This window comes from Pristiophorus japonicus, unplaced genomic scaffold (genome assembly GCF_044704955.1).
Source record: "Pristiophorus japonicus isolate sPriJap1 unplaced genomic scaffold, sPriJap1.hap1 HAP1_SCAFFOLD_599, whole genome shotgun sequence".
NCBI lineage: Eukaryota > Metazoa > Chordata > Chondrichthyes > Pristiophoridae > Pristiophorus > Pristiophorus japonicus.
In genome coordinates, this window is record NW_027254508.1 from 161898 (window position 1) to 182733 (window position 20836).

The 20836-nt window shown below is 54.5% G+C and overlaps 1 protein-coding gene across 1 annotated transcript in view; it reads right to left on the minus strand.

The window, feature by feature from the left end:
* LOC139255398 (GMP reductase 2) overlaps positions 1 to 20836 on the minus strand; it is a 77111-nt gene that overhangs the window by 7843 nt on the left and 48432 nt on the right. The window contains exons 7-8 of the mRNA XM_070873912.1: positions 14071 to 14113; positions 7709 to 7868 (exon numbers count right to left, since the gene is read on the minus strand). Of these exons, the coding sequence (XP_070730013.1) occupies positions 7709 to 7868; positions 14071 to 14113 (203 nt within the window). The remainder of the gene's footprint in view (positions 1 to 7708; positions 7869 to 14070; positions 14114 to 20836) is intronic.

The following is a 20836-nucleotide window of genomic DNA, read 5'->3' on the forward strand; positions in this document are numbered from 1 at the left end:
CTCCAGCACGGAGGAGGGTGAGGAGCCCCAGCACGGAGGGGATGAGGAGCTCCAGCACGGAGGGGGGTGAGGAGTCCCAGCACGGAGGGGGTGGAAGTGGAGGGCCGAATGGGCCCTTTCCAACAGCCCCCTGGGAGAACCACTCTCCTGGCTGCTCTTGCCCACCTCCTGGTGGTTGCTTTCTGAACAGCACTGGCACAGGTCTGTGCCCCAACCTCGTGCAGCAACTCACATTTATGCAAAAGCAAAATACTGCGGATGCTGGAAATCCGAAATAAAAACAGACCCGGCCTGAAGCGTTAACTCTCTTTCTCTCTCCACAACAACAACTTGTATTTGTTGTATATAGCGCCTTTAACGTCCCAAGGCAGGTCACAGGAGTATTAAGATAAACAAGGTTTGACCCCGAGCTGTGTAAGTAGAAATTGGCGCAAGTAGCCAAAAGATTGGTCAAAGAGGTCGGTTTTAAGGAATGTCTTGAAGGAGGAGAGAGAGGGAGAGAGGCGGAGAGGTTTAGGGAGGGAGTTCCAGAGCTTGGGGCCCAGGCAACAGAGGGCACGGCCACCGATGGTGGAGCGATTATAATCAGGGATGGTCAGGGGGGCAGAATTAGAGGAGCGCAGACATCTCGGGGGGTTGTGGGGCTGGAGGAGATTACAGAGATAGGGAGGGGCGAGGGCCATGGAGGGATTTGTAAACACGGATGAGAATTTTGAAATCGAGGCGTTGCTTAACCGGGAGCCAATGTAGGTCAGCGAGCACAGGGGGTGATGGGTGAGTGGGACTGGGTGTGAGTTAGGACACGGGGCAGTGAGCACAGGGGGTGATGGGTGAGCGGGACTCGGTGCGAGTTAGGACACGGGGCAGTGAGCACAGGGGGTGATGGGTGAGTGGGACTCGGTGCGAGTTAGGACACGGGGCAGCGAGCACAGGGGGTGATGGGTGAGTGGGACTGGGTGCGAGTTAGGACACGGGGCAGCGAGCACGGGGGTGATGGGTGAGCGGGACTCGGTGCGAGTTAGGACACGGGGCAGTGAGCACAGGGGGTGATGGGTGAGTGGGACTCGGTGTGAGTTAGGACACGGGGTCAGTGAGCATAGGGGGTGATGGGTGAGCGGGACTTGGTGTGAGTTAGGACACGAGGCAGTGAGCACAAGGGGTGATGGGTGAGCGGGACTTGGTGTGAGTTAGGACACGGGGCAGTGAGCACAGTGGGTGATGGGTGAGCGGGACTGGGTGCGAGTTAGGACACGGGGCAGCGAGCACAGGGGGTGATGGGTGAGTGGGACTCGGTGCGAGTTAGGACACGGGGCAGAGAGCACAGGGGGTGATGGGTGAGCGGGACTCGGTGCGAGTTAGGACACGGGGCAGCGAGCACAGGGGGTGATGGGTGAGCGGGACTCGGTGCGAGTTAGGACACGGGGGCAGCCGAGTTTTAGATCACCTCTAGTTTACCTAGGGTAGAATGTGGGAGGTCACATTGTACCCTACGTAGTAACATACGTAAAGACAATACAAGTCAGTAGTATACTCATTCAGACACCGTATAACAACATGTCCACAGATCCCTGAAGGTAGCAGGCCAGGTGGATAAGGTGGTTAAGAAGGCAGACGGAATACTTGCCTTTATTAGTCGAGGCACAGAATACAAGAGCAGGGGGGTTATGCTTGAACTGTATAAAACTCTGGTTAGGCCACAGCTGGAGTACTGCGTGCACAGTTCTGGTCACATTACAGGAAGGATGTGATTGCACTGGAGAGGGTACAGAGGAGATTTACCAGGATGTTGCACTGGAGAGGGTACAGAGGAGATTTACCAGGATGTTGCCGGGACTGGAGAATTTTAGCGATGAGGAAAGATTGGATAGGCTGGGGTTGTTTTCTTTGGAACAGAGGAGGCTGAGGGGAGAGCTGATTGAGGTGTATAAAATGATGAGGGGCCTGGATAGAGTGGATAGGACGGACCTGTTTCCCTGGGCAGAGGGGTCAACAACCAGGGGGCAGAGATGTAAAGTAATTGGGGGGAGGTTTAGAGGGGATTTGAGGGGAAATGTCTTCACCCAGAGGGCGGTGGGGGTCTGGGGTGGAACTCACGGCCTGAAAGGGGGGTAGAGGCAGAAACCCTCACCACATTTAAAAAGTACCTGGATGTGCCCCTGAAGTGCCGTAACCTGCAGGGCTACGGACCCAGAGCGGGAAAGTGGGATTAGGCTGGGTAGCTCTTTGTCGGCCGGCGCGGACACGATGGGCCGAGATGGCCTCCTTCCCTGCTGTAAATTTCTGTGATTCTGTGAAGAACTCACATTTATAGAAAAGCAAAAATACTGCAGATGCTGGAAATATGAAATAAAAACAAACTTGACTTGAAACGTTAACTCTCTCACTCTCTCTCCACAGATGCTCCCGGACCTGAAGAGCGTTTCCAGCATTTTCTGTTTGTGGTTCATATTTAACAGCCGCAGTATTTTGCTTTTGTATTGGTATTTAATTCACTGCCATGTCTCTTCTCGGAATCCCCACCTTGAAGAAGTTCAGCTCCTCTCTCAGGCGGGATTCCCGTTTGCCTCTGTTACCGTGTTCATCTTCATTGCTCTCTGTTTCTCTTCTCGTGTTTGCTTTCATCAGAACATCAGAAATAGGAGCCCCTCGAGCCTGCTCCCCCATTCAATAAGATCATGGCTGATCTGATCATGGACTCAGCTCCACTTCCCCGCCCGCTCCCCATAACCCTTCACTCCCTTATCGCTCAAAAATCTGTCTATCTCCACCTTAAATATATTCAATGACCCAGCCTCCACAGCTCTCTGGGGCAGAGAATTCCACAGATTTACAACCCTCTGAGAGAAGAAATTTCTCCTCATCTCAGTTTTAAATGGGCGGCCCCTTATTCTAAGACCATGCCCCCTAGTTCTCGTCTCCCCCATCAGTGGAAACACCCTCTCTGCATCCACCTTGTCGAGCCCCCCTCAGAATCTTACACGTTTCAATAACCTGCTGCCTCTTTGCAGCATTTACTATTTCATCTCACATTTACATAGAGCCTTTTAACGTGAAACATCTCAAGGCATTTCAGAGGAGCGACGTCAGACAATAATGGAAGTCAAAACAAAGAGGGAGCTATTAAGAGAGGTTGATGAGAAGCTTGGGTCAAGATAGTTGGGTTTTATGGAGTGTCTCAAAAGGAGGAGAGAGGTTTAGCGAGGGATTTCCAGAGCTTACGGCCTCGGCAGCTGAAGGCACGGCCGCCAATGGTGGAGCAAAGGGAAGGGGCGGGAAGTGGAGCTGAGTCCATGATCGGATCAGCCATGGTCTTATTGAATGGCGGAGCAGGCTCGAGGGGCCGAATGGCCGACTCCTGCTCCTGTTTCTGATGTTCAAGAGGCCAAAGTCAAAGCAACATAGAGATCTCTGCGGGTTGTAGGAGGTTACAGAGATAGGGAGGGGCGAGGGCCATGGAGGGATTTGAACACAAGGGTGAGAACTTTAAAATCAAGGTGTTGCTGGAGCGGGAGCCAGTGTCGGTCAGCGAGCACAGGGGGTGATGTGTAAACGGAACTTGGTGTGAGTTCGGACACGAGTTTTGGACGAGCTCAAGTTGATTGAGGGCAGCGGGGGAGAGGCCGGCCTGGAGAGCGTTGGAATAGTCAACAAAGGCAGGGGTGAGGGTTTCAGCAGCGGATGAGCTGAGGTGGGCAATATTCCGGAGGTGGAAGTAAGCGATGATGGGGAGGATGAAGGGTTGGAACTTGGCTCGGGGGTGTACAGTCTGGTCCAGCCTCAGACAGCGGCAAGGGAGGGAGATGGTGTGGTTGATGGGGGGTTGAACCGAAGACAATAGCTTTGGTCTTCCCAATGTGCAACTGGACAAAAAGGCCAACTATCTGAGACTGGATGTCCGACAAGCGGTGTGATGGCAGAGAGACAGTGGAGGGGTCGAGAGAAGATGGCAAATGTGTCGTCTGTGCCCTTGTGCAAGCTGACTCCCATCTCTTCAGATCATGTAGGCCTGAGGAGCCATACGTACGCGAGGAAGGTGAGGGCACTGAGGATAGATCAATGTAAAACCTCCAAAGTAAGAGTGCAGGGATGGGAAGAGACACCATTGCTGGCCGGTCCCACTCAGGTATCTGACAGAGGTGAGGGGTTGGAGGTCGATGGAGCGGTCAACCGTGTCAAAGGCCGCAGACAGCCCGAGGAGGGGTAGTTTACCACGGTCACGTAGGATTGGTAACTTTGATCAGGGCTGCTTCAGCGATGTGGGTGGGGTGGAAACCTGATTGGAGGGAGTCAAACATGGAGTAGCAGGAAATATGGGCAACTCCTGTCTGAGGCTGAACCACACTCTTCGCAATCTCGCTGTCATATTTTACCCTGAAATGAACTTTCGACAGCGCCATCACGAAGACCGCCTATTTCCACCTCCGTAACATCGCTCGTCTCTGCCCCCTGCCTCAGCTCATCCGCTGTTGAAGCCCTCATCCATGCCTTTATTACCGCTAGACTTGACTATTCCAACGCACTCCTGGCCTGCCTCCCACGTTCTACCCGACGGAAACTAGAGGTGATCCAAAACTCGGCTGCCCCGTGTCCTAACTCGCACCGAGTCCCACTCACCCATCACCCCCTGTGCTCACTGCCCCGTGTCCTAACTCACACCGAGTCCCACTCACCCATCACCCCCTGTGCTCACTGCCCCGTGTCCTAACTCACACCAAGTCCCACTCACCCATCACCCCCTGTGCTCACTGACCCGTGTCCTAACTCACACCGAGTCCCGCTCACCCATCACTCCCTGTGCTCACTGCCCCGTGTCCTAACTCGCACCAAGTCCCGCTCACCCATCACCCCCTGTGCTCACTGCCCCGTGTCCTAACTCGCACCCAGTCCCGCTCACCCATCACCCCCTGTGCTCACTGCCCAGTGTCCTAACTCGCACCGAGTCCCACTCACCCATCACCCCCTGTGCTCACTGCCCCGTGTCCTAACTCACACCAAGTCCCACTCACCCATCACCCCCTGTGCTCACTGACCCGTGTCCTAACTCACACCGAGTCCCGCTCACCCATCACCTCCTGTGCTCACTGCCCCGTGTCCTAACTCACACCCAGTCCCGCTCACCCATCACCTCCTGTGCTCACTGCCCCGTGTCCTAACTCGCACCAAGTCCCACTCACCCATCACCCCCTGTGCTCACTGCCCCGTGTCCTAACTCGCACCAAGTCCCACTCACCCATCACCCCCTGTGCTCACTGCCCCGTGTCCTAACTCGCACCAAGTCCCACTCACCCATCACCCCCTGTGCTCACTGCCCCGTGTGCTAACTTGCACCAAGTCCCGCTCACCCATCACCCCCTGTGCTCACTGCCCCGTGTCCTAACTCGCACCGAGTCCCACTCACCCATCACCCCCTGTGCTCACTGCCCCGTGTCCTAACTCGCACCAAGTCCCACTCACCCATCACCCCCTGTGCTCACTGCCCCGTGTGCTAACTTGCACCAAGTCCCGCTCACCCATCACCCCCTGTGCTCACTGCCCCGTGTCCTAACTCGCACCAAGTCCCGCTCACCCATCACCCCCTGTGCTCGCTGCCCCGTGTCCTAACTCGCACCAAGTCCTGCTCACCCATCACCCCCTGTGTTCGCTGCCCCGTGTCCTAACTCGCACCGAGTCCCGCTCACCCATCACCCCCTGTGCTCACTGCCCCGTGTCCTAACTCGCACCGAGTCTCGCTCACCCATCATCCCCTGTGCTCGCTGCCCCCGTGTCCTAACTCGCACCGAGTCCCGCTCACCCATCACCCCCTGTGTTCGCTGCCCCGTGTCCTAACTCGCACCCAGTCCCGCTCACCCATCACCCCCTGTGCTCGCTGCCCCGTGTCCTAACTCGCACCCAGTCCCACTCACCCATCACCCCCTGTGCTCACTGCCCCGTGTCCTAACTCGCACCCAGTCCCACTCACCCATCACCCCCTGTGCTCACTTCCCCGTGTCCTAACTCGCACCCAGTCCCGCTCACCCATCACCCCCTGTGCTCACTGCCCCGTGTCCTAACTCACACCCAGTCCCGCTCACCCATCACCCCCTGTGCTCGCTGCCCTGTGTCCTAACTCACACCAAGTCCCGCTCACCCATCACCCCCTGTGCTCACTGCCCCGTATCCTAACTCGCACCCAGTCCCGCTCACCCATCACCCCCTGTGCTCACTGCCCCGTGTCCTAACTCACACCCAGTCCCGCTCACCCATCACCCCCTGTGCTCGCTGCCCTGTGTCCTAACTCACACCAAGTCCCGCTCACCCATCACCCCCCTGTGCTCACTGCCCTGTATCCTAACTCGCACCGAGTCCCGCTCACCCATCACCCCCTGTGCTCGCTGCCCCGTGTCCTAACTCGCACCGAGTCCCACTCACCCATCACCCCCTGTGCTCGCTGACCGACATTGGCTCCCGGCAACGCCTCAATTTCAAAATTCTCATCCTTGTTTACAAATCCCTCCAAGGCCCTCGCCCCCTCCCTATCTCTGTAATCTCCTCCAGCCCCACAACCCCCCCGAGATGTCTGCGCTCCTCTAATCCTGCCCCCCTGACCATCCCTGATTATAATCGCTCCACCATCGGTGGCCGTGCCTTCTGTTGCCTGGGCCCCAAGCTCTGGAACTCCCTCCCTAAACCTCTCCGCCTCTCTACCTCTCTCTCCTCCTTCAAGACATTCCTTAAAACCGACCTCTTTGACCAAGCTTTTGGTCACCTGCGCTAACTTCTAAGTACGTGGCTCAGTGTCAAATTAATTTATCTCATAATACTCCTGTGAAGCAGCTTGGGACGTTTCATTATGTTAAAGGTGCTATATAAATACACAGTTGTTGTCTCGACCTTTCACCTCTCTCTACTCTCGCGATCCAAACATGGCCATTGCCCCTCTGAATGATCTCCTCGTTCTCAGCTCCTGATCCTCACACCTCTTCATTCTCCCTACATCCTCACTGTGTTGAGATCACGGCCCCGATTTTAACACATGTCCTACTCCTGCTCCAATTTCTTAAGTGCGAGGTAGGGAGGTGATCCCCGTCGGAGGGAAAGCTGGGGGAGGGGATTGTGTCCTGTGTATTTGTGACTGCGAGGTGGCTACTTCTGCTGTTCCTAGATTCACATTCAGCCGGGGCTCAGTGGGCAGCAGCCTCGGAGTGAGAAGGTTGTGGGTTCAAGTCCCACTCCAGGAACTTGTGCAGGAAAAATCCAGGCTGATATTAAACCGAGGGCCCAGCCTGCTCTCTCGGGTAGGATGTAAAAGATCCCATGGGCCACTATTTGGAAGAAGAGCAGGGGGGAGTTATCCCTGGGGTCCTGGGGCCAATATTTATCCCTCAATCAACCTAACAAAAAACCAGATGATCTGGGTCATTATCACATCGCTGTGTGTGGGAGCTTGCTGTGCGCAAATTGGCGTTTCCCACACATTACAACAGCGACTGCACTCCAAAAAGTACTTCGTTGGCTGTAAAGTTCTCTGAGCCGTGCGGTGGTCGTGACAGGCGCTATATAAATGCAAGTCTTTCAGCTTTGATTCATGCTCTCTCTCTCCCCCGAGGGTCGGGTCTTGCCTCTGTGACCGAGTCTGTGCAGCCCCTCGCCCGCACAGCCCCCCCCCCCCCCCCAGCCCCCAGCGAGGGGGGGGTCGCGACTGAGGCTGCGCTGTGCGCGGAAGGGTTACCTGTAGTCCGCCACTCCCCCGGTGTGTTTCTTCATGGCCGTCTCCGAGCTCATCCCGTAGAACAGTTTGTACTTCTTGCCGTTCTTCTCAATGGTCTCCCCTCCGCACTGGGAGTGTCCCGCGAACATCCCGCCCAGCATCACAAAATCCGCGCCGGCACCTGATGGGGGTATGGGGAGCGGGAGGGGGGGGGAGGCGGGGGAAGAGAAGGAAGGGGTTAGAGGCCAGCACAAAGGACCAATCGCGATCGCCAGCAATGTTACCTCTTTTTTTTTGGGGGGGTGCGGGGTGCGTGACCCATTCAAGCTTCCATGTAGCACTTCCAGGAGTGTTGTATGGTGGGCCGGCCCGACCCGTGTGAGGATACCACCGCAGGTCGGGGCTGTACGTGGGCGACGTGGCCGTCTGTTGCTCGGATCCGCAGTCGGTCCGCAGACGGCTCGCAATCTGGGACCCGTTTGAACTGGCCTCGGGAGCAAAGGTCAATCGCAGCGGGAGCGAGGTCATGCTCTTTGGCAACTGGGCCGACCGAGCCTCCATTCCCTTCACCGTTCAGCCAGATTACCTGAAAGGTGTTGGGAACATGGTTCCGGAGCGGACCAAAAACTGGGAAGAGCGTATCGCCAAAGTGAAGCAAAAACTGGGATGGTGGAAGCTGCACTTCCTCTCCATGGCAGGAAAGAACCTGGTCACCAGGAGTGAGGTGCTCTCGGGGTTGCTGCACGTGGCACAGGTCTGGCCATCTCTCGCTCCTGTGCTGCGGCAGTCACCCGGGCCGTCTTCCACTTTGTCTGGAGCTCCAAAATGGACCGTGTCCGCAGAGACACCATGTACAAATCTCTGGACAGTGGAGGAAAGGATGTTCCGAACGTGGCCCTCATCCTGATGGCCACCTTTGTGTGCGGCTGCATCAAGCTGTGCATAGACCCCCCGGTACGCAAACACCAAGTGTCACTACGTGCTGAGGTTCTACCTGTCCCCGGTGTTGCGAAGGATGGGTCTGGCCACGCTGCCGTGAAACACCCCCACCAGCTGGACCATGCCTGTCCACCTGTCCTTCGTGGAAAAGTTTTTCACAAAAAACCCCTTTGACCACAAGGCCATAAAACAGTGGTCAGCACGTAAGGTCCAGGACGCCCTACGAAAGGAGAGGGTGGACCCTGTCGGGTGGTTCCCTGAGCAGACTGTCGAACTCGTTTGGCAGAACGTCTCATCGCCAGAGCTGTCACACAAGCACCAAGATGTAGCTTGTTTGGTGGTGAGGAGGGCCTTACCCGTCAGAGCGTTCATGCACAGCCGACGTCTCATCAACACGGCACGGTGCCCCCGAGTCGGCTGTGGGGAGGACGAGTCTGTCACCCACCTCCTTCAGGATTGCGCCTTCGCAAGACAGGTTTGGAAAGAGATGCAGTGGTTGCTGTCGAGGTTCATCCCGAGCAGCTCCGTAACACAGGACTCTGTGCTCTACGGACTGTTCCCAGGGACACACACCGAGACAGACATCACCTGCTGCTGGAGGGCCCTCAACTCGGTGAGCGGGACTTGGTGCGAGTTAGGACATGGGGCAGTGAGCACAGGGGGTGATGGGTGAGCGGGACTCGGTGCGAGTTAGGACACGGGGCAGTGAGCACAGGGGGTGATGGGTGAGCGGGACTCGGTGTGAGTTAGGACACGGGGCAGTGAGCACAGGGGGTGATGGGTGAGTGGGACTCGGTGCGAGTTAGGACACGAGGCAGTGAGCACAGGGGGTGATGGGTGAGTGGGACTTGGTGTGAGTTAGGACACGGGGGCAGCGAGCACAGGGGGTGATGGGTGAGCGGGACTGGGTGCAAGTTAGGACACGGGGTCAGTGAGCACAGGGGGTGATGGGTGAGCGGCACTGGGTGCGAGTTAGGACACAGGGCAGTGAGCACAGGGGGTGATGGGTGAGCGGGACTGGGTGCGAGTTAGGACACGGGGGCAGTGAGCACAGGGGGTGATGGGTGAGCGGGACTCGGTGCGAGTTAGGACACGGGGCAGCGAGCACAGGGGGTGATGGGTGAGCGGGACTGGGTGTGAGTTAGGACACGGGGCAGTGAGCACAGGGGGTGATGGGTGAGCGGGACTGGGTGTGAGTTAGGACACGGGGCAGTGAGCACAGGGGGTGATGGGTGAGCGGGACTCGGTGTGAGTTAGGACACGGGGCAGTGAGCACAGGGGGTGATGGGTGAGTGGGACTCGGTGCGAGTTAGGACACGAGGCAGTGAGCACAGGGGGTGATGGGTGAGTGGGACTCGGTGCGAGTTAGGACACGGGGGCAGCGAGCACAGGGGGTGATGGGTGAGTGGGACTCGGTGTGAGTTAGGACACGGGGCAGTGAGCACAGGGGGTGATGGGTGAGTGGGACTTGGTGTGAGTTAGGACACGGGGGCAGCGAGCACAGGGGGTGATGGGTGAGCGGGACTGGGTGCAAGTTAGGACACGGGGTCAGTGAGCACAGGGGGTGATGGGTGAGTGGGACTTGGTGTGAGTTAGGACACGGGGGCAGCGAGCACAGGGGGTGATGGGTGAGCGGGACTGGGTGTGAGTTAGGACACGGGGCAGCGAGCACAGGGGGTGATGGGTGAGTGGGACTGGGTGCAAGTTAGGACACGGGGTCAGCGAGCACAGGGGGTGATGGGTGAGTGGGACTGGGTGTGAGTTAGGACACGGGGCAGTGAGCACAGGGGGTGATGGGTGAGTGGGACTGGGTGTGAGTTAGGACACGGGGCAGTGAGCACAGGGGGGTGATGGGTGAGTGGGACTGGGTGCGAGTTAGGACACGGGGGCAGTGAGCACAGGGGGTGATGGGTGAGTGGGACTGGGTGTGAGTTAGGACACGGGGCAGTGAGCACTGGGGGTGATGGGTGAGCGGGACTTGGTGCGAGTTAGGACAGGGGGTGATGGGTGAGCGGGACTCGGTGTGAGTTAGGACAGGGGGTGATGGGTGAGCGGGACTCGGTGTGAGTTAGGACACGGGGGCAGTGAGCACAGGGGGTGATGGGTGAGTGGGACTGGGTGCGAGTTAGGACAGGGGGTGATGGGTGAGCAGGACTCGGTGTGAGTTAGGACACGGGGGCAGTGAGCACAGGGGGTGATGGGTGAGTGGGACTTGGTGTGAGTTAGGACACGGGGCAGTGAGCACAGGGGGTGATGGGTGAGCGGGACTCGGTGCGAGTTAGGACACGGGGGCAGTGAGCACAGGGGGTGATGGGTGAGCGGGACTGGGTGCAAGTTAGGACACGGGGTCAGTGAGCACAGGGGGTGATGGGTGAGTGGGACTTGGTGTGAGTTAGGACACGGGGGCAGCGAGCACAGGGGGTGATGGGTGAGCGGGACTGGGTGTGCGTTAGGACACGGGGCAGTGAGCACAGGGGTGATGGGTGAGTGGGACTGGGTGTGAGTTAGGACACGGGGCAGTGAGCACAGGGGGGTGATGGGTGAGTGGGACTGGGTGCGAGTTAGGACACGGGGCAGTGAGCACAGTGGGTGATGGGTGAGCGGGACTGGGTGTGAGTTAGGACACGGGGCAGTGAGCACAGGGGGTGATGGGTGAGCGGGACTCGGTGCGAGTTAGGACAGGGGGGTGATGGGTGAGCGGGACTGGGTGCGAGTTAGGACAGGGGGTGATGGGTGAGCGGGATTCGGTGCGAGTTAGGACACGGGGGCAGTGAGCACAGAGGGTGATGGGTGAGCGGGACTCGGTGCGAGTTAGGACACGGGGGCAGTGAGCACAGGGGGTGATGGGTGAGCGGGACTCGGTGCGAGTTAGGACACGGGGGCAGTGAGCACAGGGGGTGATGGGTGAGCGGCACTGGGTGCGAGTTAGGACACAGGGCAGTGAGCACAGGGGGTGATGGGTGAGCGGGACTGGGTGCGAGTTAGGACACGGGGGCAGTGAGCACAGGGGGTGATGGGTGAGCGGGACTCGGTGCGAGTTAGGACACGGGTCAGCGAGCACAGGGGGTGATGGGTGAGCGGGACTGGGTGTGAGTTAGGACACAGGGCAGTGAGCACAGGGGGTGATGGGTGAGCGGGACTGGGTGTGAGTTAGGACACGGGGCAGTGAGCACAGGGGGTGATGGGTGAGTGGGACTCGGTGCGAGTTAGGACACGAGGCAGTGAGCACAGGGGGTGATGGGTGAGCGGGACTCGGTGCGAGTTAGGACACGGGGCAGCGAGCACAGGGGGTGACGGGTGAGCGGGACACGGTGCGAGTTAGGACATGGGGCAGCGAGCACAGGGGGTGATGGGTGAGTGGGACTGGGTGCGAGTTAGGACACGGGCAGTGAGCACAGGGGGTGATAGGTGAGCGGGACTTGGTGCGAGTTAGGACACGGGCAGTGAGCACAGGGGGTGATGGGTGAGTGGGACTGGGTGCGAGTTAGGACACGGGGCAGTGAGCACAGGGGGTGATGGGTGAGCGGGACTGGGTGCGAGTTAGGACAGGGGGTGATGGGTGAGCACAGGGGGTGATGGGTGAGTGGGACTGGGTGTGAGTTAGGACACGGGGCAGTGAGCACAGGGGGTGATGGGTGAGTGGGACTTGGTGCGAGTTAGGACACGGGCAGTGAGCACAGGGGGTGATGGGTGAGTGGGACTGGGTGCGAGTTAGGACACGGGGCAGTGAGCACAGGGGGTGATGGGTGAGCGGGACTGGGTGCGAGTTAGGACAGGGGGTGATGGGTGAGCACAGGGGGTGATGGGTGAGTGGGACTGGGTGCGAGTTAGGACAGGGGGGTGATGGGTGAGCGGGACTGGGTGCGAGTTAGGACACGGGTGCAGCCGAGTTTTGGATCGTGGGAGGCCGGCCAGGAGTGTGTCGGAATAGTCACGTCTGGAGGTAACAAAGACATGGATGAGGGTTTCAGCAGCGGATGAGCTGAGGCAGGGGGCGGAGACGGCCGATGTTACGGAGGTGGAAATAGGCGGTCTTAGTTATACTGTGGATATGTGGCCGGGAGCTCATTTCAGGGTCAAATATAAAGCCGGTGAGTGGTGTGAGTGGGACCTCCAGAACGCTGGGCGACCACGCAGCTTAACGGCATCGCTGGTCGTGAGTTTACCGAAATCCGAGGGGAGGGGGAGAATCGAAGAGAGAGACACAGGAAGGTGGTTGAAAGTCACCACTCTCTCCCGTCTTCCGGCGGGGGTTGCAGCCTTGACTGCCTCGGGGCAATTCCATTTTGCAGCCAGACTCCAGAAGAGGAATAAGGCTGGGGGGGTATCAGGTCTGCGCTAAGCGACAAGCAGAGCAGCCAGCTAACCCCCTCCTCTCCCCTGGCTGGGGTGCGGATTGTACGGACCCTGCACACCCACCCAGGTGTCCCATTCATCATGTGTGCGTCCACGGAGTGTCAGTGGGATATTTGGGCCTGGGAGGCACTGCAGCGCGCCTGGTCCCGACCCTCACCCAATGCTCACAGTGTCAGCCTGTGGCTCAGCGGGTCACACTCTCGCCTCTGGGTCAGAAGGTCGTGGGTTCAAGTCCCACCCCAGGTACCTGAGCACAAAAATCCAGGCTGACACTCCCAGTGCAGTGCTGAGGGAGCGCCGCACTGTCGGAGGGGGCCGTCTTTCGGATGAGACGTTAAACCGAGGGCCCCGTCTGCTCTCTCAGGTGGAAGTAAAAGATCCCACGGCCCCTATTTGGAAGAAGAGCAGGGGGGGAGTTATCCCCGGTGTCCTGGGGCCAATATTTATCCCTCAATCAACGTAACAAAAAACAGATTATCCGGGTCATCACATTGCTGTGTGTGGGAGCTTGCTGTGCGCAAATTGGCGTTTCCCACATTACAACAGTGACTGCACTCCGAAAGTACCTCATTGGCTGTAAAGCACTTTGAGACGTCCATTGGTCATGAAAGGCGCTATATAAATGCAAGTCTTTCGTTTCACAGCCAGAGCCACAGCGTACTGGTCAAGAGAGGGAAACACGGCTGATCTTGCCCCCCCCCCCCTCCACCCCTATCTAACCCGGGGGTACTGAGGTCTATTGTAGTCCCACTTTTCAGCGAACTCAGCACAGACCAGGGAAGGAACGTGAGCCGAGCCTGCGCACCAGGCTGACAATGGCGACACCGGCTCTGTGCGGCCCAGTAGCATTTACCCACGGAAACCTTCTTTGAGGTGGGGGGGGGGGAGAAACAGACTGGTAGATGACACGCCAGTCACTGCGGGATAGAAAAATTTTCCTTTTTGGACAGCCCTGTAGCGGGAGGCCGAGGCAGAACCAGGCTCGAGGGAGTCGGTCTGTGCCCACAGTGAAGTCGCTCGTTGGGGGCCCTAGCCCCTCACCGGACTCCTGAATCCGCACAAAGTTTAGACACGAGAAATCAACTCACCAAACGCTTTCGCCACATCTCCTGGGCAGGTGCAGCCTCCGTCCTATGGAGAGACATTCCACAAGTGAACCCCCAATACTCAGCATTTAACGGAGAGCCTCTCCAAAACCCAGCTCTACCCCGACACTAGTCACGACAACACGGGAATGAGCTTTACATAATGGAGTTACAGGCGGGAAGCTAATCGAGGGGCTCGGGGGGGTTTATATATAGAATAACAGATACCCGGGAGTGAGTTACAGGCTGGAATCTAATCGAGGGGTTCGGGGGGGTTTATATATAGAATAACAGATACCCGGGAGTGAGTTACAGGCTGGAATCTAATCGAGAGGTTCGGGGGGTTTATATATAGAATAACAGATACCCCGGGAGTGAGTTACAGGCTGGAATCTAATCGAGGGGTTCGGGGGGGTTTATATATAGAATAACAGATTCCCGGGAGTGAGTTACAGGCTGGAATCTAATCGAGGGGTTCGGGGGGGTTTATATATAGAATAACAGATTCCCGGGAGTGAGTTACAGACTGGAATCTAATCAAGGGGTTCGAGGGTTTATATATAGAATAACAGATCCCCGGGAGTGAGTTACAGGCTGGAATCTAATCGAGGGGTTCGGGGGGGTTTATATATAGAATAACGGATACCCGGGAGTGAGTTACAGGCTGGAATCTAATCGAGGGGTTCGAGGGGGGGTTTATATATAGAATAACGGATACCCGGGAGTGAGTTACAGGCTGGAATCTAATCGAGGGGTTCTGGGGGTTTATATATAGAATAACAGATACCCGGGAGTGAGTTACAGGCTGGAATCTAATCGAGAGGTTCGGGGGTTTATATATAGAATAACAGATTCCCGGGAGTGAGTTACAGGCTGGAATCTAATCGAGGGGTTCGGGGGGGTTTATATATAGAATAACAGATTCCCGGGAGTGAGTTACAGACTGGAATCTAATCAAGGGGTTCGAGGGTTTATATATAGAATAACAGATCCCCGGGAGTGAGTTACAGGCTGGAATCTAATCGAGGGGTTCAGGGGGGTTTATATATAGAATAACGGATACCCGGGAGTGAGTTACAGGCTGGAATCTAATCGAGGGGTTCGGGGGGGTTTATATATAGAATAACGGATACCCGGGAGTGAGTTACAGGCTGGAATCTAATCGAGGGGTTCGAGGGGGGGTTTATATATAGAATAACGGATACCCGGGAGTGAGTTACAGGCTGGAATCTAATCGAGGGGTTCGAGGGGAGGTTTATATATAGAATAACGGATACCCGGGAGTGAGTTACAGACTGGAATCTAATCGAGGGGTTCGGGGGGTTTATATATAGAATAACGGATACCCCGGGAGTGAGTTACAGGCTGGAATCTAATCGAGGGGTTCGGGGGGTTTATATATAGAATAACAGATACCCGGGAGTGAGTAAATTACAGGCTGGAATCTAATCGAGGGGCTCAGGTGGTTTATATATAGAATAACAGATACCCGGGAGTGAGTTACAGGCTGGAATCTAATCGAGGGGCTCAGGTGGTTTATATATAGAATAACAGATACCCGGGAGTGAGTTACAGGCTGGAATCTAATCGAGGGGTTCGGGGGTTTATATATAGAATAACAGATACCCGGGAGTGAGTTACAGACTGGAATCTAATCGAGGGGTTCGGGTGGTTTATATATAGAATAACAGATACCCGGGAATGAGTTACAGGCTGGAATCTAATCGAGGGGTTCGGGGGGTTTATATATAGAATAACAGATACCGGGGAGTGAGTTACAGGCTTGAATCTAATCGAGAGGTTCGGGGGGTTTATATATCGAATAACAGATACCCGGGAGTGAGTTACAGGCTGGAAACTAATCGGGGTGTTCGGGGGGTTTTATATATAGAATAACAGATACCCGGGAGTGAGTTACAGACTGGAATCTAATCGAGGGGTTCGGGGGGGGGTTTATATATAGAATAACAGATACCCGGGAGTGAGTTACAGGCTGGAATCTAATCGAGGGGTTCGGGTGGTTTATATATAGAACAACAGATACCCAGGAGTGAGTTACAGACTGGAATCTAATCGAGGGGTTGGGGGGGGGTTTATATATAGAACAACAGATACCCGGGAGTGAGTTACAGGCTGGAATCTAATCGAGGGGTTCGGGGGTTTATATATAGAATAACAGATACCCCGGGAGTGAGTTACAGGCTGGAATCTAATCGAGGGGTTCGGGGGGTTTATATATAGAATAACAGATACGCGGGAGTGAGTTACAGGCTGGAATCTAATCGAGGGGTTCGGGGGTTTATATATAGAATAACAGATACGCGGGAGTGAGTTACAGGCTGGAATCTAATCGAGGGGTTCGGGGGGTTTATATATAGAATAACAGATACCCGGGAGTGAGTTACAGATTGGAATCTAATCAAGGGGTTCGGGGGTTTATATATAGAATAACAGATACTCGGGAGTGAGTTACAGGCTGGAATCTAATCGAGGGGTTCTGGTGGTTTATACAGAGAATAACAGATACCCAGGAGTGAGTTACAGACTGGAATCTAATCAAGGGGTTCGGGGGTTTATATATAGAATAACAGATACTCGGGAGTGAGTTACAGGCTGGAATCTAATCGAGGGGTTCTGGTGGTTTATACAGAGAATAACAGATACCCGGGAGTGAGTTACAGGCTGGAATCTAATTGAGGGGTTCTGGTGGTTTATATATAGAATAACAGATACCCTGGAGTGAGTTACAGACTGGAATCTAATCAAGTGGTTCGGGGGTTTATATATAGAATAACAGATACCCGGGAGTGAGTTACAGACTGGAATCTAATCAAGGGGTTCGGGGGTTTATATATACAATAACAGATACCCGGGAGTGAGTTACAGACTGGAATCTAATCGAGGGGTTCGGGGGTTTATATATAGAATAACAGATACCCGGGAGTGAGTTACAGACTGGAATCTAATCGAGGGGTTCGGGTGGTTTATATATAGAATAACAGATACCCGGGAATGAGTTACAGGCTGGAATCTAATCGAGGGGTTCGGGGGGTTTATATATAGAATAACAGATACCGGGGAGTGAGTTACAGGCTTGAATCTAATCGAGAGGTTCGGGGGGTTTATATATCGAATAACAGATACCCGGGAGTGAGTTACAGGCTGGAAACTAATCGGGGTGTTCGGGGGGTTTTATATATAGAATAACAGATACCCGGGAGTGAGTTACAGACTGGAATCTAATCGAGGGGTTCGGGGGGGGGTTTATATATAGAATAACAGATACCCGGGAGTGAGTTACAGGCTGGAATCTAATCGAGGGGTTCGGGTGGTTTATATATAGAACAACAGATACCCAGGAGTGAGTTACAGACTGGAATCTAATCGAGGGGTTGGGGGGGGGTTTATATATAGAACAACAGATACCCGGGAGTGAGTTACAGGCTGGAATCTAATCGAGGGGTTCGGGGGTTTATATATAGAATAACAGATACCCCGGGAGTGAGTTACAGGCTGGAATCTAATCGAGGGGTTCGGGGGGTTTATATATAGAATAACAGATACGCGGGAGTGAGTTACAGGCTGGAATCTAATCGAGGGGTTCGGGGGTTTATATATAGAATAACAGATACGCGGGAGTGAGTTACAGGCTGGAATCTAATCGAGGGGTTCGGGGGGTTTATATATAGAATAACAGATACCCGGGAGTGAGTTACAGATTGGAATCTAATCAAGGGGTTCGGGGGTTTATATATAGAATAACAGATACTCGGGAGTGAGTTACAGGCTGGAATCTAATCGAGGGGTTCTGGTGGTTTATACAGAGAATAACAGATACCCAGGAGTGAGTTACAGACTGGAATCTAATCAAGGGGTTCGGGGGTTTATATATAGAATAACAGATACTCGGGAGTGAGTTACAGGCTGGAATCTAATCGAGGGGTTCTGGTGGTTTATACAGAGAATAACAGATACCCGGGAGTGAGTTACAGGCTGGAATCTAATTGAGGGGTTCTGGTGGTTTATATATAGAATAACAGATACCCTGGAGTGAGTTACAGACTGGAATCTAATCAAGTGGTTCGGGGGTTTATATATAGAATAACAGATACCCGGGAGTGAGTTACAGACTGGAATCTAATCAAGGGGTTCGGGGGTTTATATATACAATAACAGATACCCGGGAGTGAGTTACAGACTGGAATCTAATCGAGGGGTTCGGGGGGTTTATATATAGAATAACTGACACATGGGAGTGAGTTACAGTCTGGAATCTAATCGAGGGGTTCTGGTGGTTTATACAGAGAATAACAGATACCCGGGAGTGAGTTACAGACTGGAATCTAATTGAGGGGTTCTGGTGGTTTATATATAGAATAACAGATACCCGGGAGTGAGTTACAGACTGGAATCTAATCGAGGGGTTCGGGAGGGGTTTACAAAGTACTTCACCGGTTTTCCTGAGCTTGTGAAATGTGCTATCAAACATGCAAGGCTTTCTGTTTTCTTTCTTTACTGGCTGGAATCTAATGCAATCGAGGGGTTCGAGTGGTGTGTGAAATATGCTTCAGCAGGTCATTTGTATAACGCAGATAGACTGAGAATGTATGATGGAGTGGGCCAGGAGAATGTAACTGTCTGGCATCACTGAGCTGCAGAGAGGCTGTGACTTCAATCTGGTCTTATTCGGGAAAGGGCTGGCAGAGGGTGTGACCCACCGCCCTGCAGGTAGCCTTAGTGAGATAATGGGGGGAGCGGGGGAGAACTCTTGTATCGGAGAAGACAAAGTGGGTGTCATGTATGTATGTTTGGGTTTACTAGCCACCAGGTGGCGTTACTGTCGGAGGTCATTGGGCTGTGCGCACGTGTGTGGCCCAGGTATAAAAGGCCAGCCAGCATGTAATATAATCACTTTGAGCCCTAATAAAGCAGAGCCAGGTTTGTACCTGTGTTAGTTTACAGTATTCAGTCTATTGCGTTATTACAGACATAACAGTGGGAGCTGAATATTAACTCATACTCAATGTATTTAAAGGATTGGCTTCTCACAGATTGGTTCCAAGGGCAGTGACTGCATGCACCGTGTACAGGTCATAGGAACAGGAGTAGGCCATCCAGCCCCTTGAGCCTGTTCCGCCATTCAATGTACCGATCGATGTGGTGTATTTAGATTTCCAAAAGGCATTCGATAAGGTGCCACACAAAAGGTTACTGCAGAAGATAAAGGTATGCGGAGTCAGAGGAAATGTATTAGCATGGATAGAGAATTGGCTGGCTAACAGAAAGCAGAGAGTCGGGATAAATGGGTCCTTTTCCGGTTGGAAATTGGTGGTTAGTGGTGTGCCACAGGGATCGGTGCTGGGACCACAACTGTTTACAATATACATAGATGAGCTGGAAGAGGGGACAGAGTGTAGTGTAACAAAATTTGCAGATGACACAAAGATTAGTGGGAAAGCGGGTTGTGTAGAGGACACAGAGAGGCTGCAAAGAGATTTAGATAGGTTAAGCGAATGGGCTAAGGTTTGGCAGATGGAATACAATGTCGGAAAGTGTGAGGTCATCCACCTTGAGAAAAAAAACAGTAAAAGGGAATATTATTTGAATGGGGAGAAATTACAACATGCTGCGGTGCAGAGGGACCTGGGGGTCCTTGTGCACGAATCCCAAAAAGTTAGTTTGCAGGTGCAGCAGGTAATCGGGAAGGCGAATGGAATGTTGGCCTTCATTGCGAGAGGGATGGAGTACAAAAGCAGGGAGGTCCTGCTGCAACTGTACAGGGTATTGGTGAGGCCGCACCTGGAGTACTGCGTGCAGTTTTGGTCACCTTACTTAAGGAAGGATATACTAGCTTTGGAGGGGGTACAGAGACGATTCACTCGGCTGATTCCGGAGATGAGGGGGTTACCTTAGGATGATAGATGGAGTAGACTGGGTCTTTACTCGTTGGGAGTTCAGAAGGATGAGGGGTGATCTTATAGAAACATTTAAAATAATGAAAGGGACAGACAAGATAGAGGCAGAGAGGTTGTTTCCACTGGTCGGGGAGACTAGAACTAGGGGGCACAGCCTCAAAATACGGGGGAGCCAATTTAAAACCAAGTTGAGAAGGAATTTCTTCTCCCAGAGGGTTGTGAATCTGTGGAATTCTCTGCCCAAGGAAGCAGTTGAGGCTAGCTCATTGAATGTATTCAAGTCACAGATAGATAGATTTTTAACCAATAAGAGAATTAAGGGTTACGGGGAGCGGGCGGGTAAGTGGAGCTGAGTCCACGGCCAGATCAGCCATGATCTTGTTGAATGGCGGAGCAGGCTCGAGGGGCTAGATGGCCTACTCCTGTTCCTAATTCTTATGTTCTTATGTTCAATGAGATTGTGGCTGATCTGCGAACTAACTCCCTATATCTCCTGACTGGCCTCCCACGTTCTACCCGACGTAAACTGGAGGTGATCCAAAACTCGGCTGCCCCGTGTCCTAACTCGCACCCAGTCCCGCTCACCCATCACCCCCTGTGCTCGCTGACCAGTGTCCTAACTCGCACCAAGTCCCGCTCACCCATCACCCGCTGTGCTCACTGCCCCGTGTCGTAACTCGCACTGAGTCCCGCTCACCCATCACCCGCTGTGCTCACTGCCCTGTGTCCTAACTCACACCGTCCTGCTCACCCAACACCCCTTGTGCTCACTGCCCCGTGTCCTAACTCGCACCCAGTCCCGCTCACCCAACACCCCCTGTGCTCACTGCCCCGTGTCCTAACTCGCACCAAGT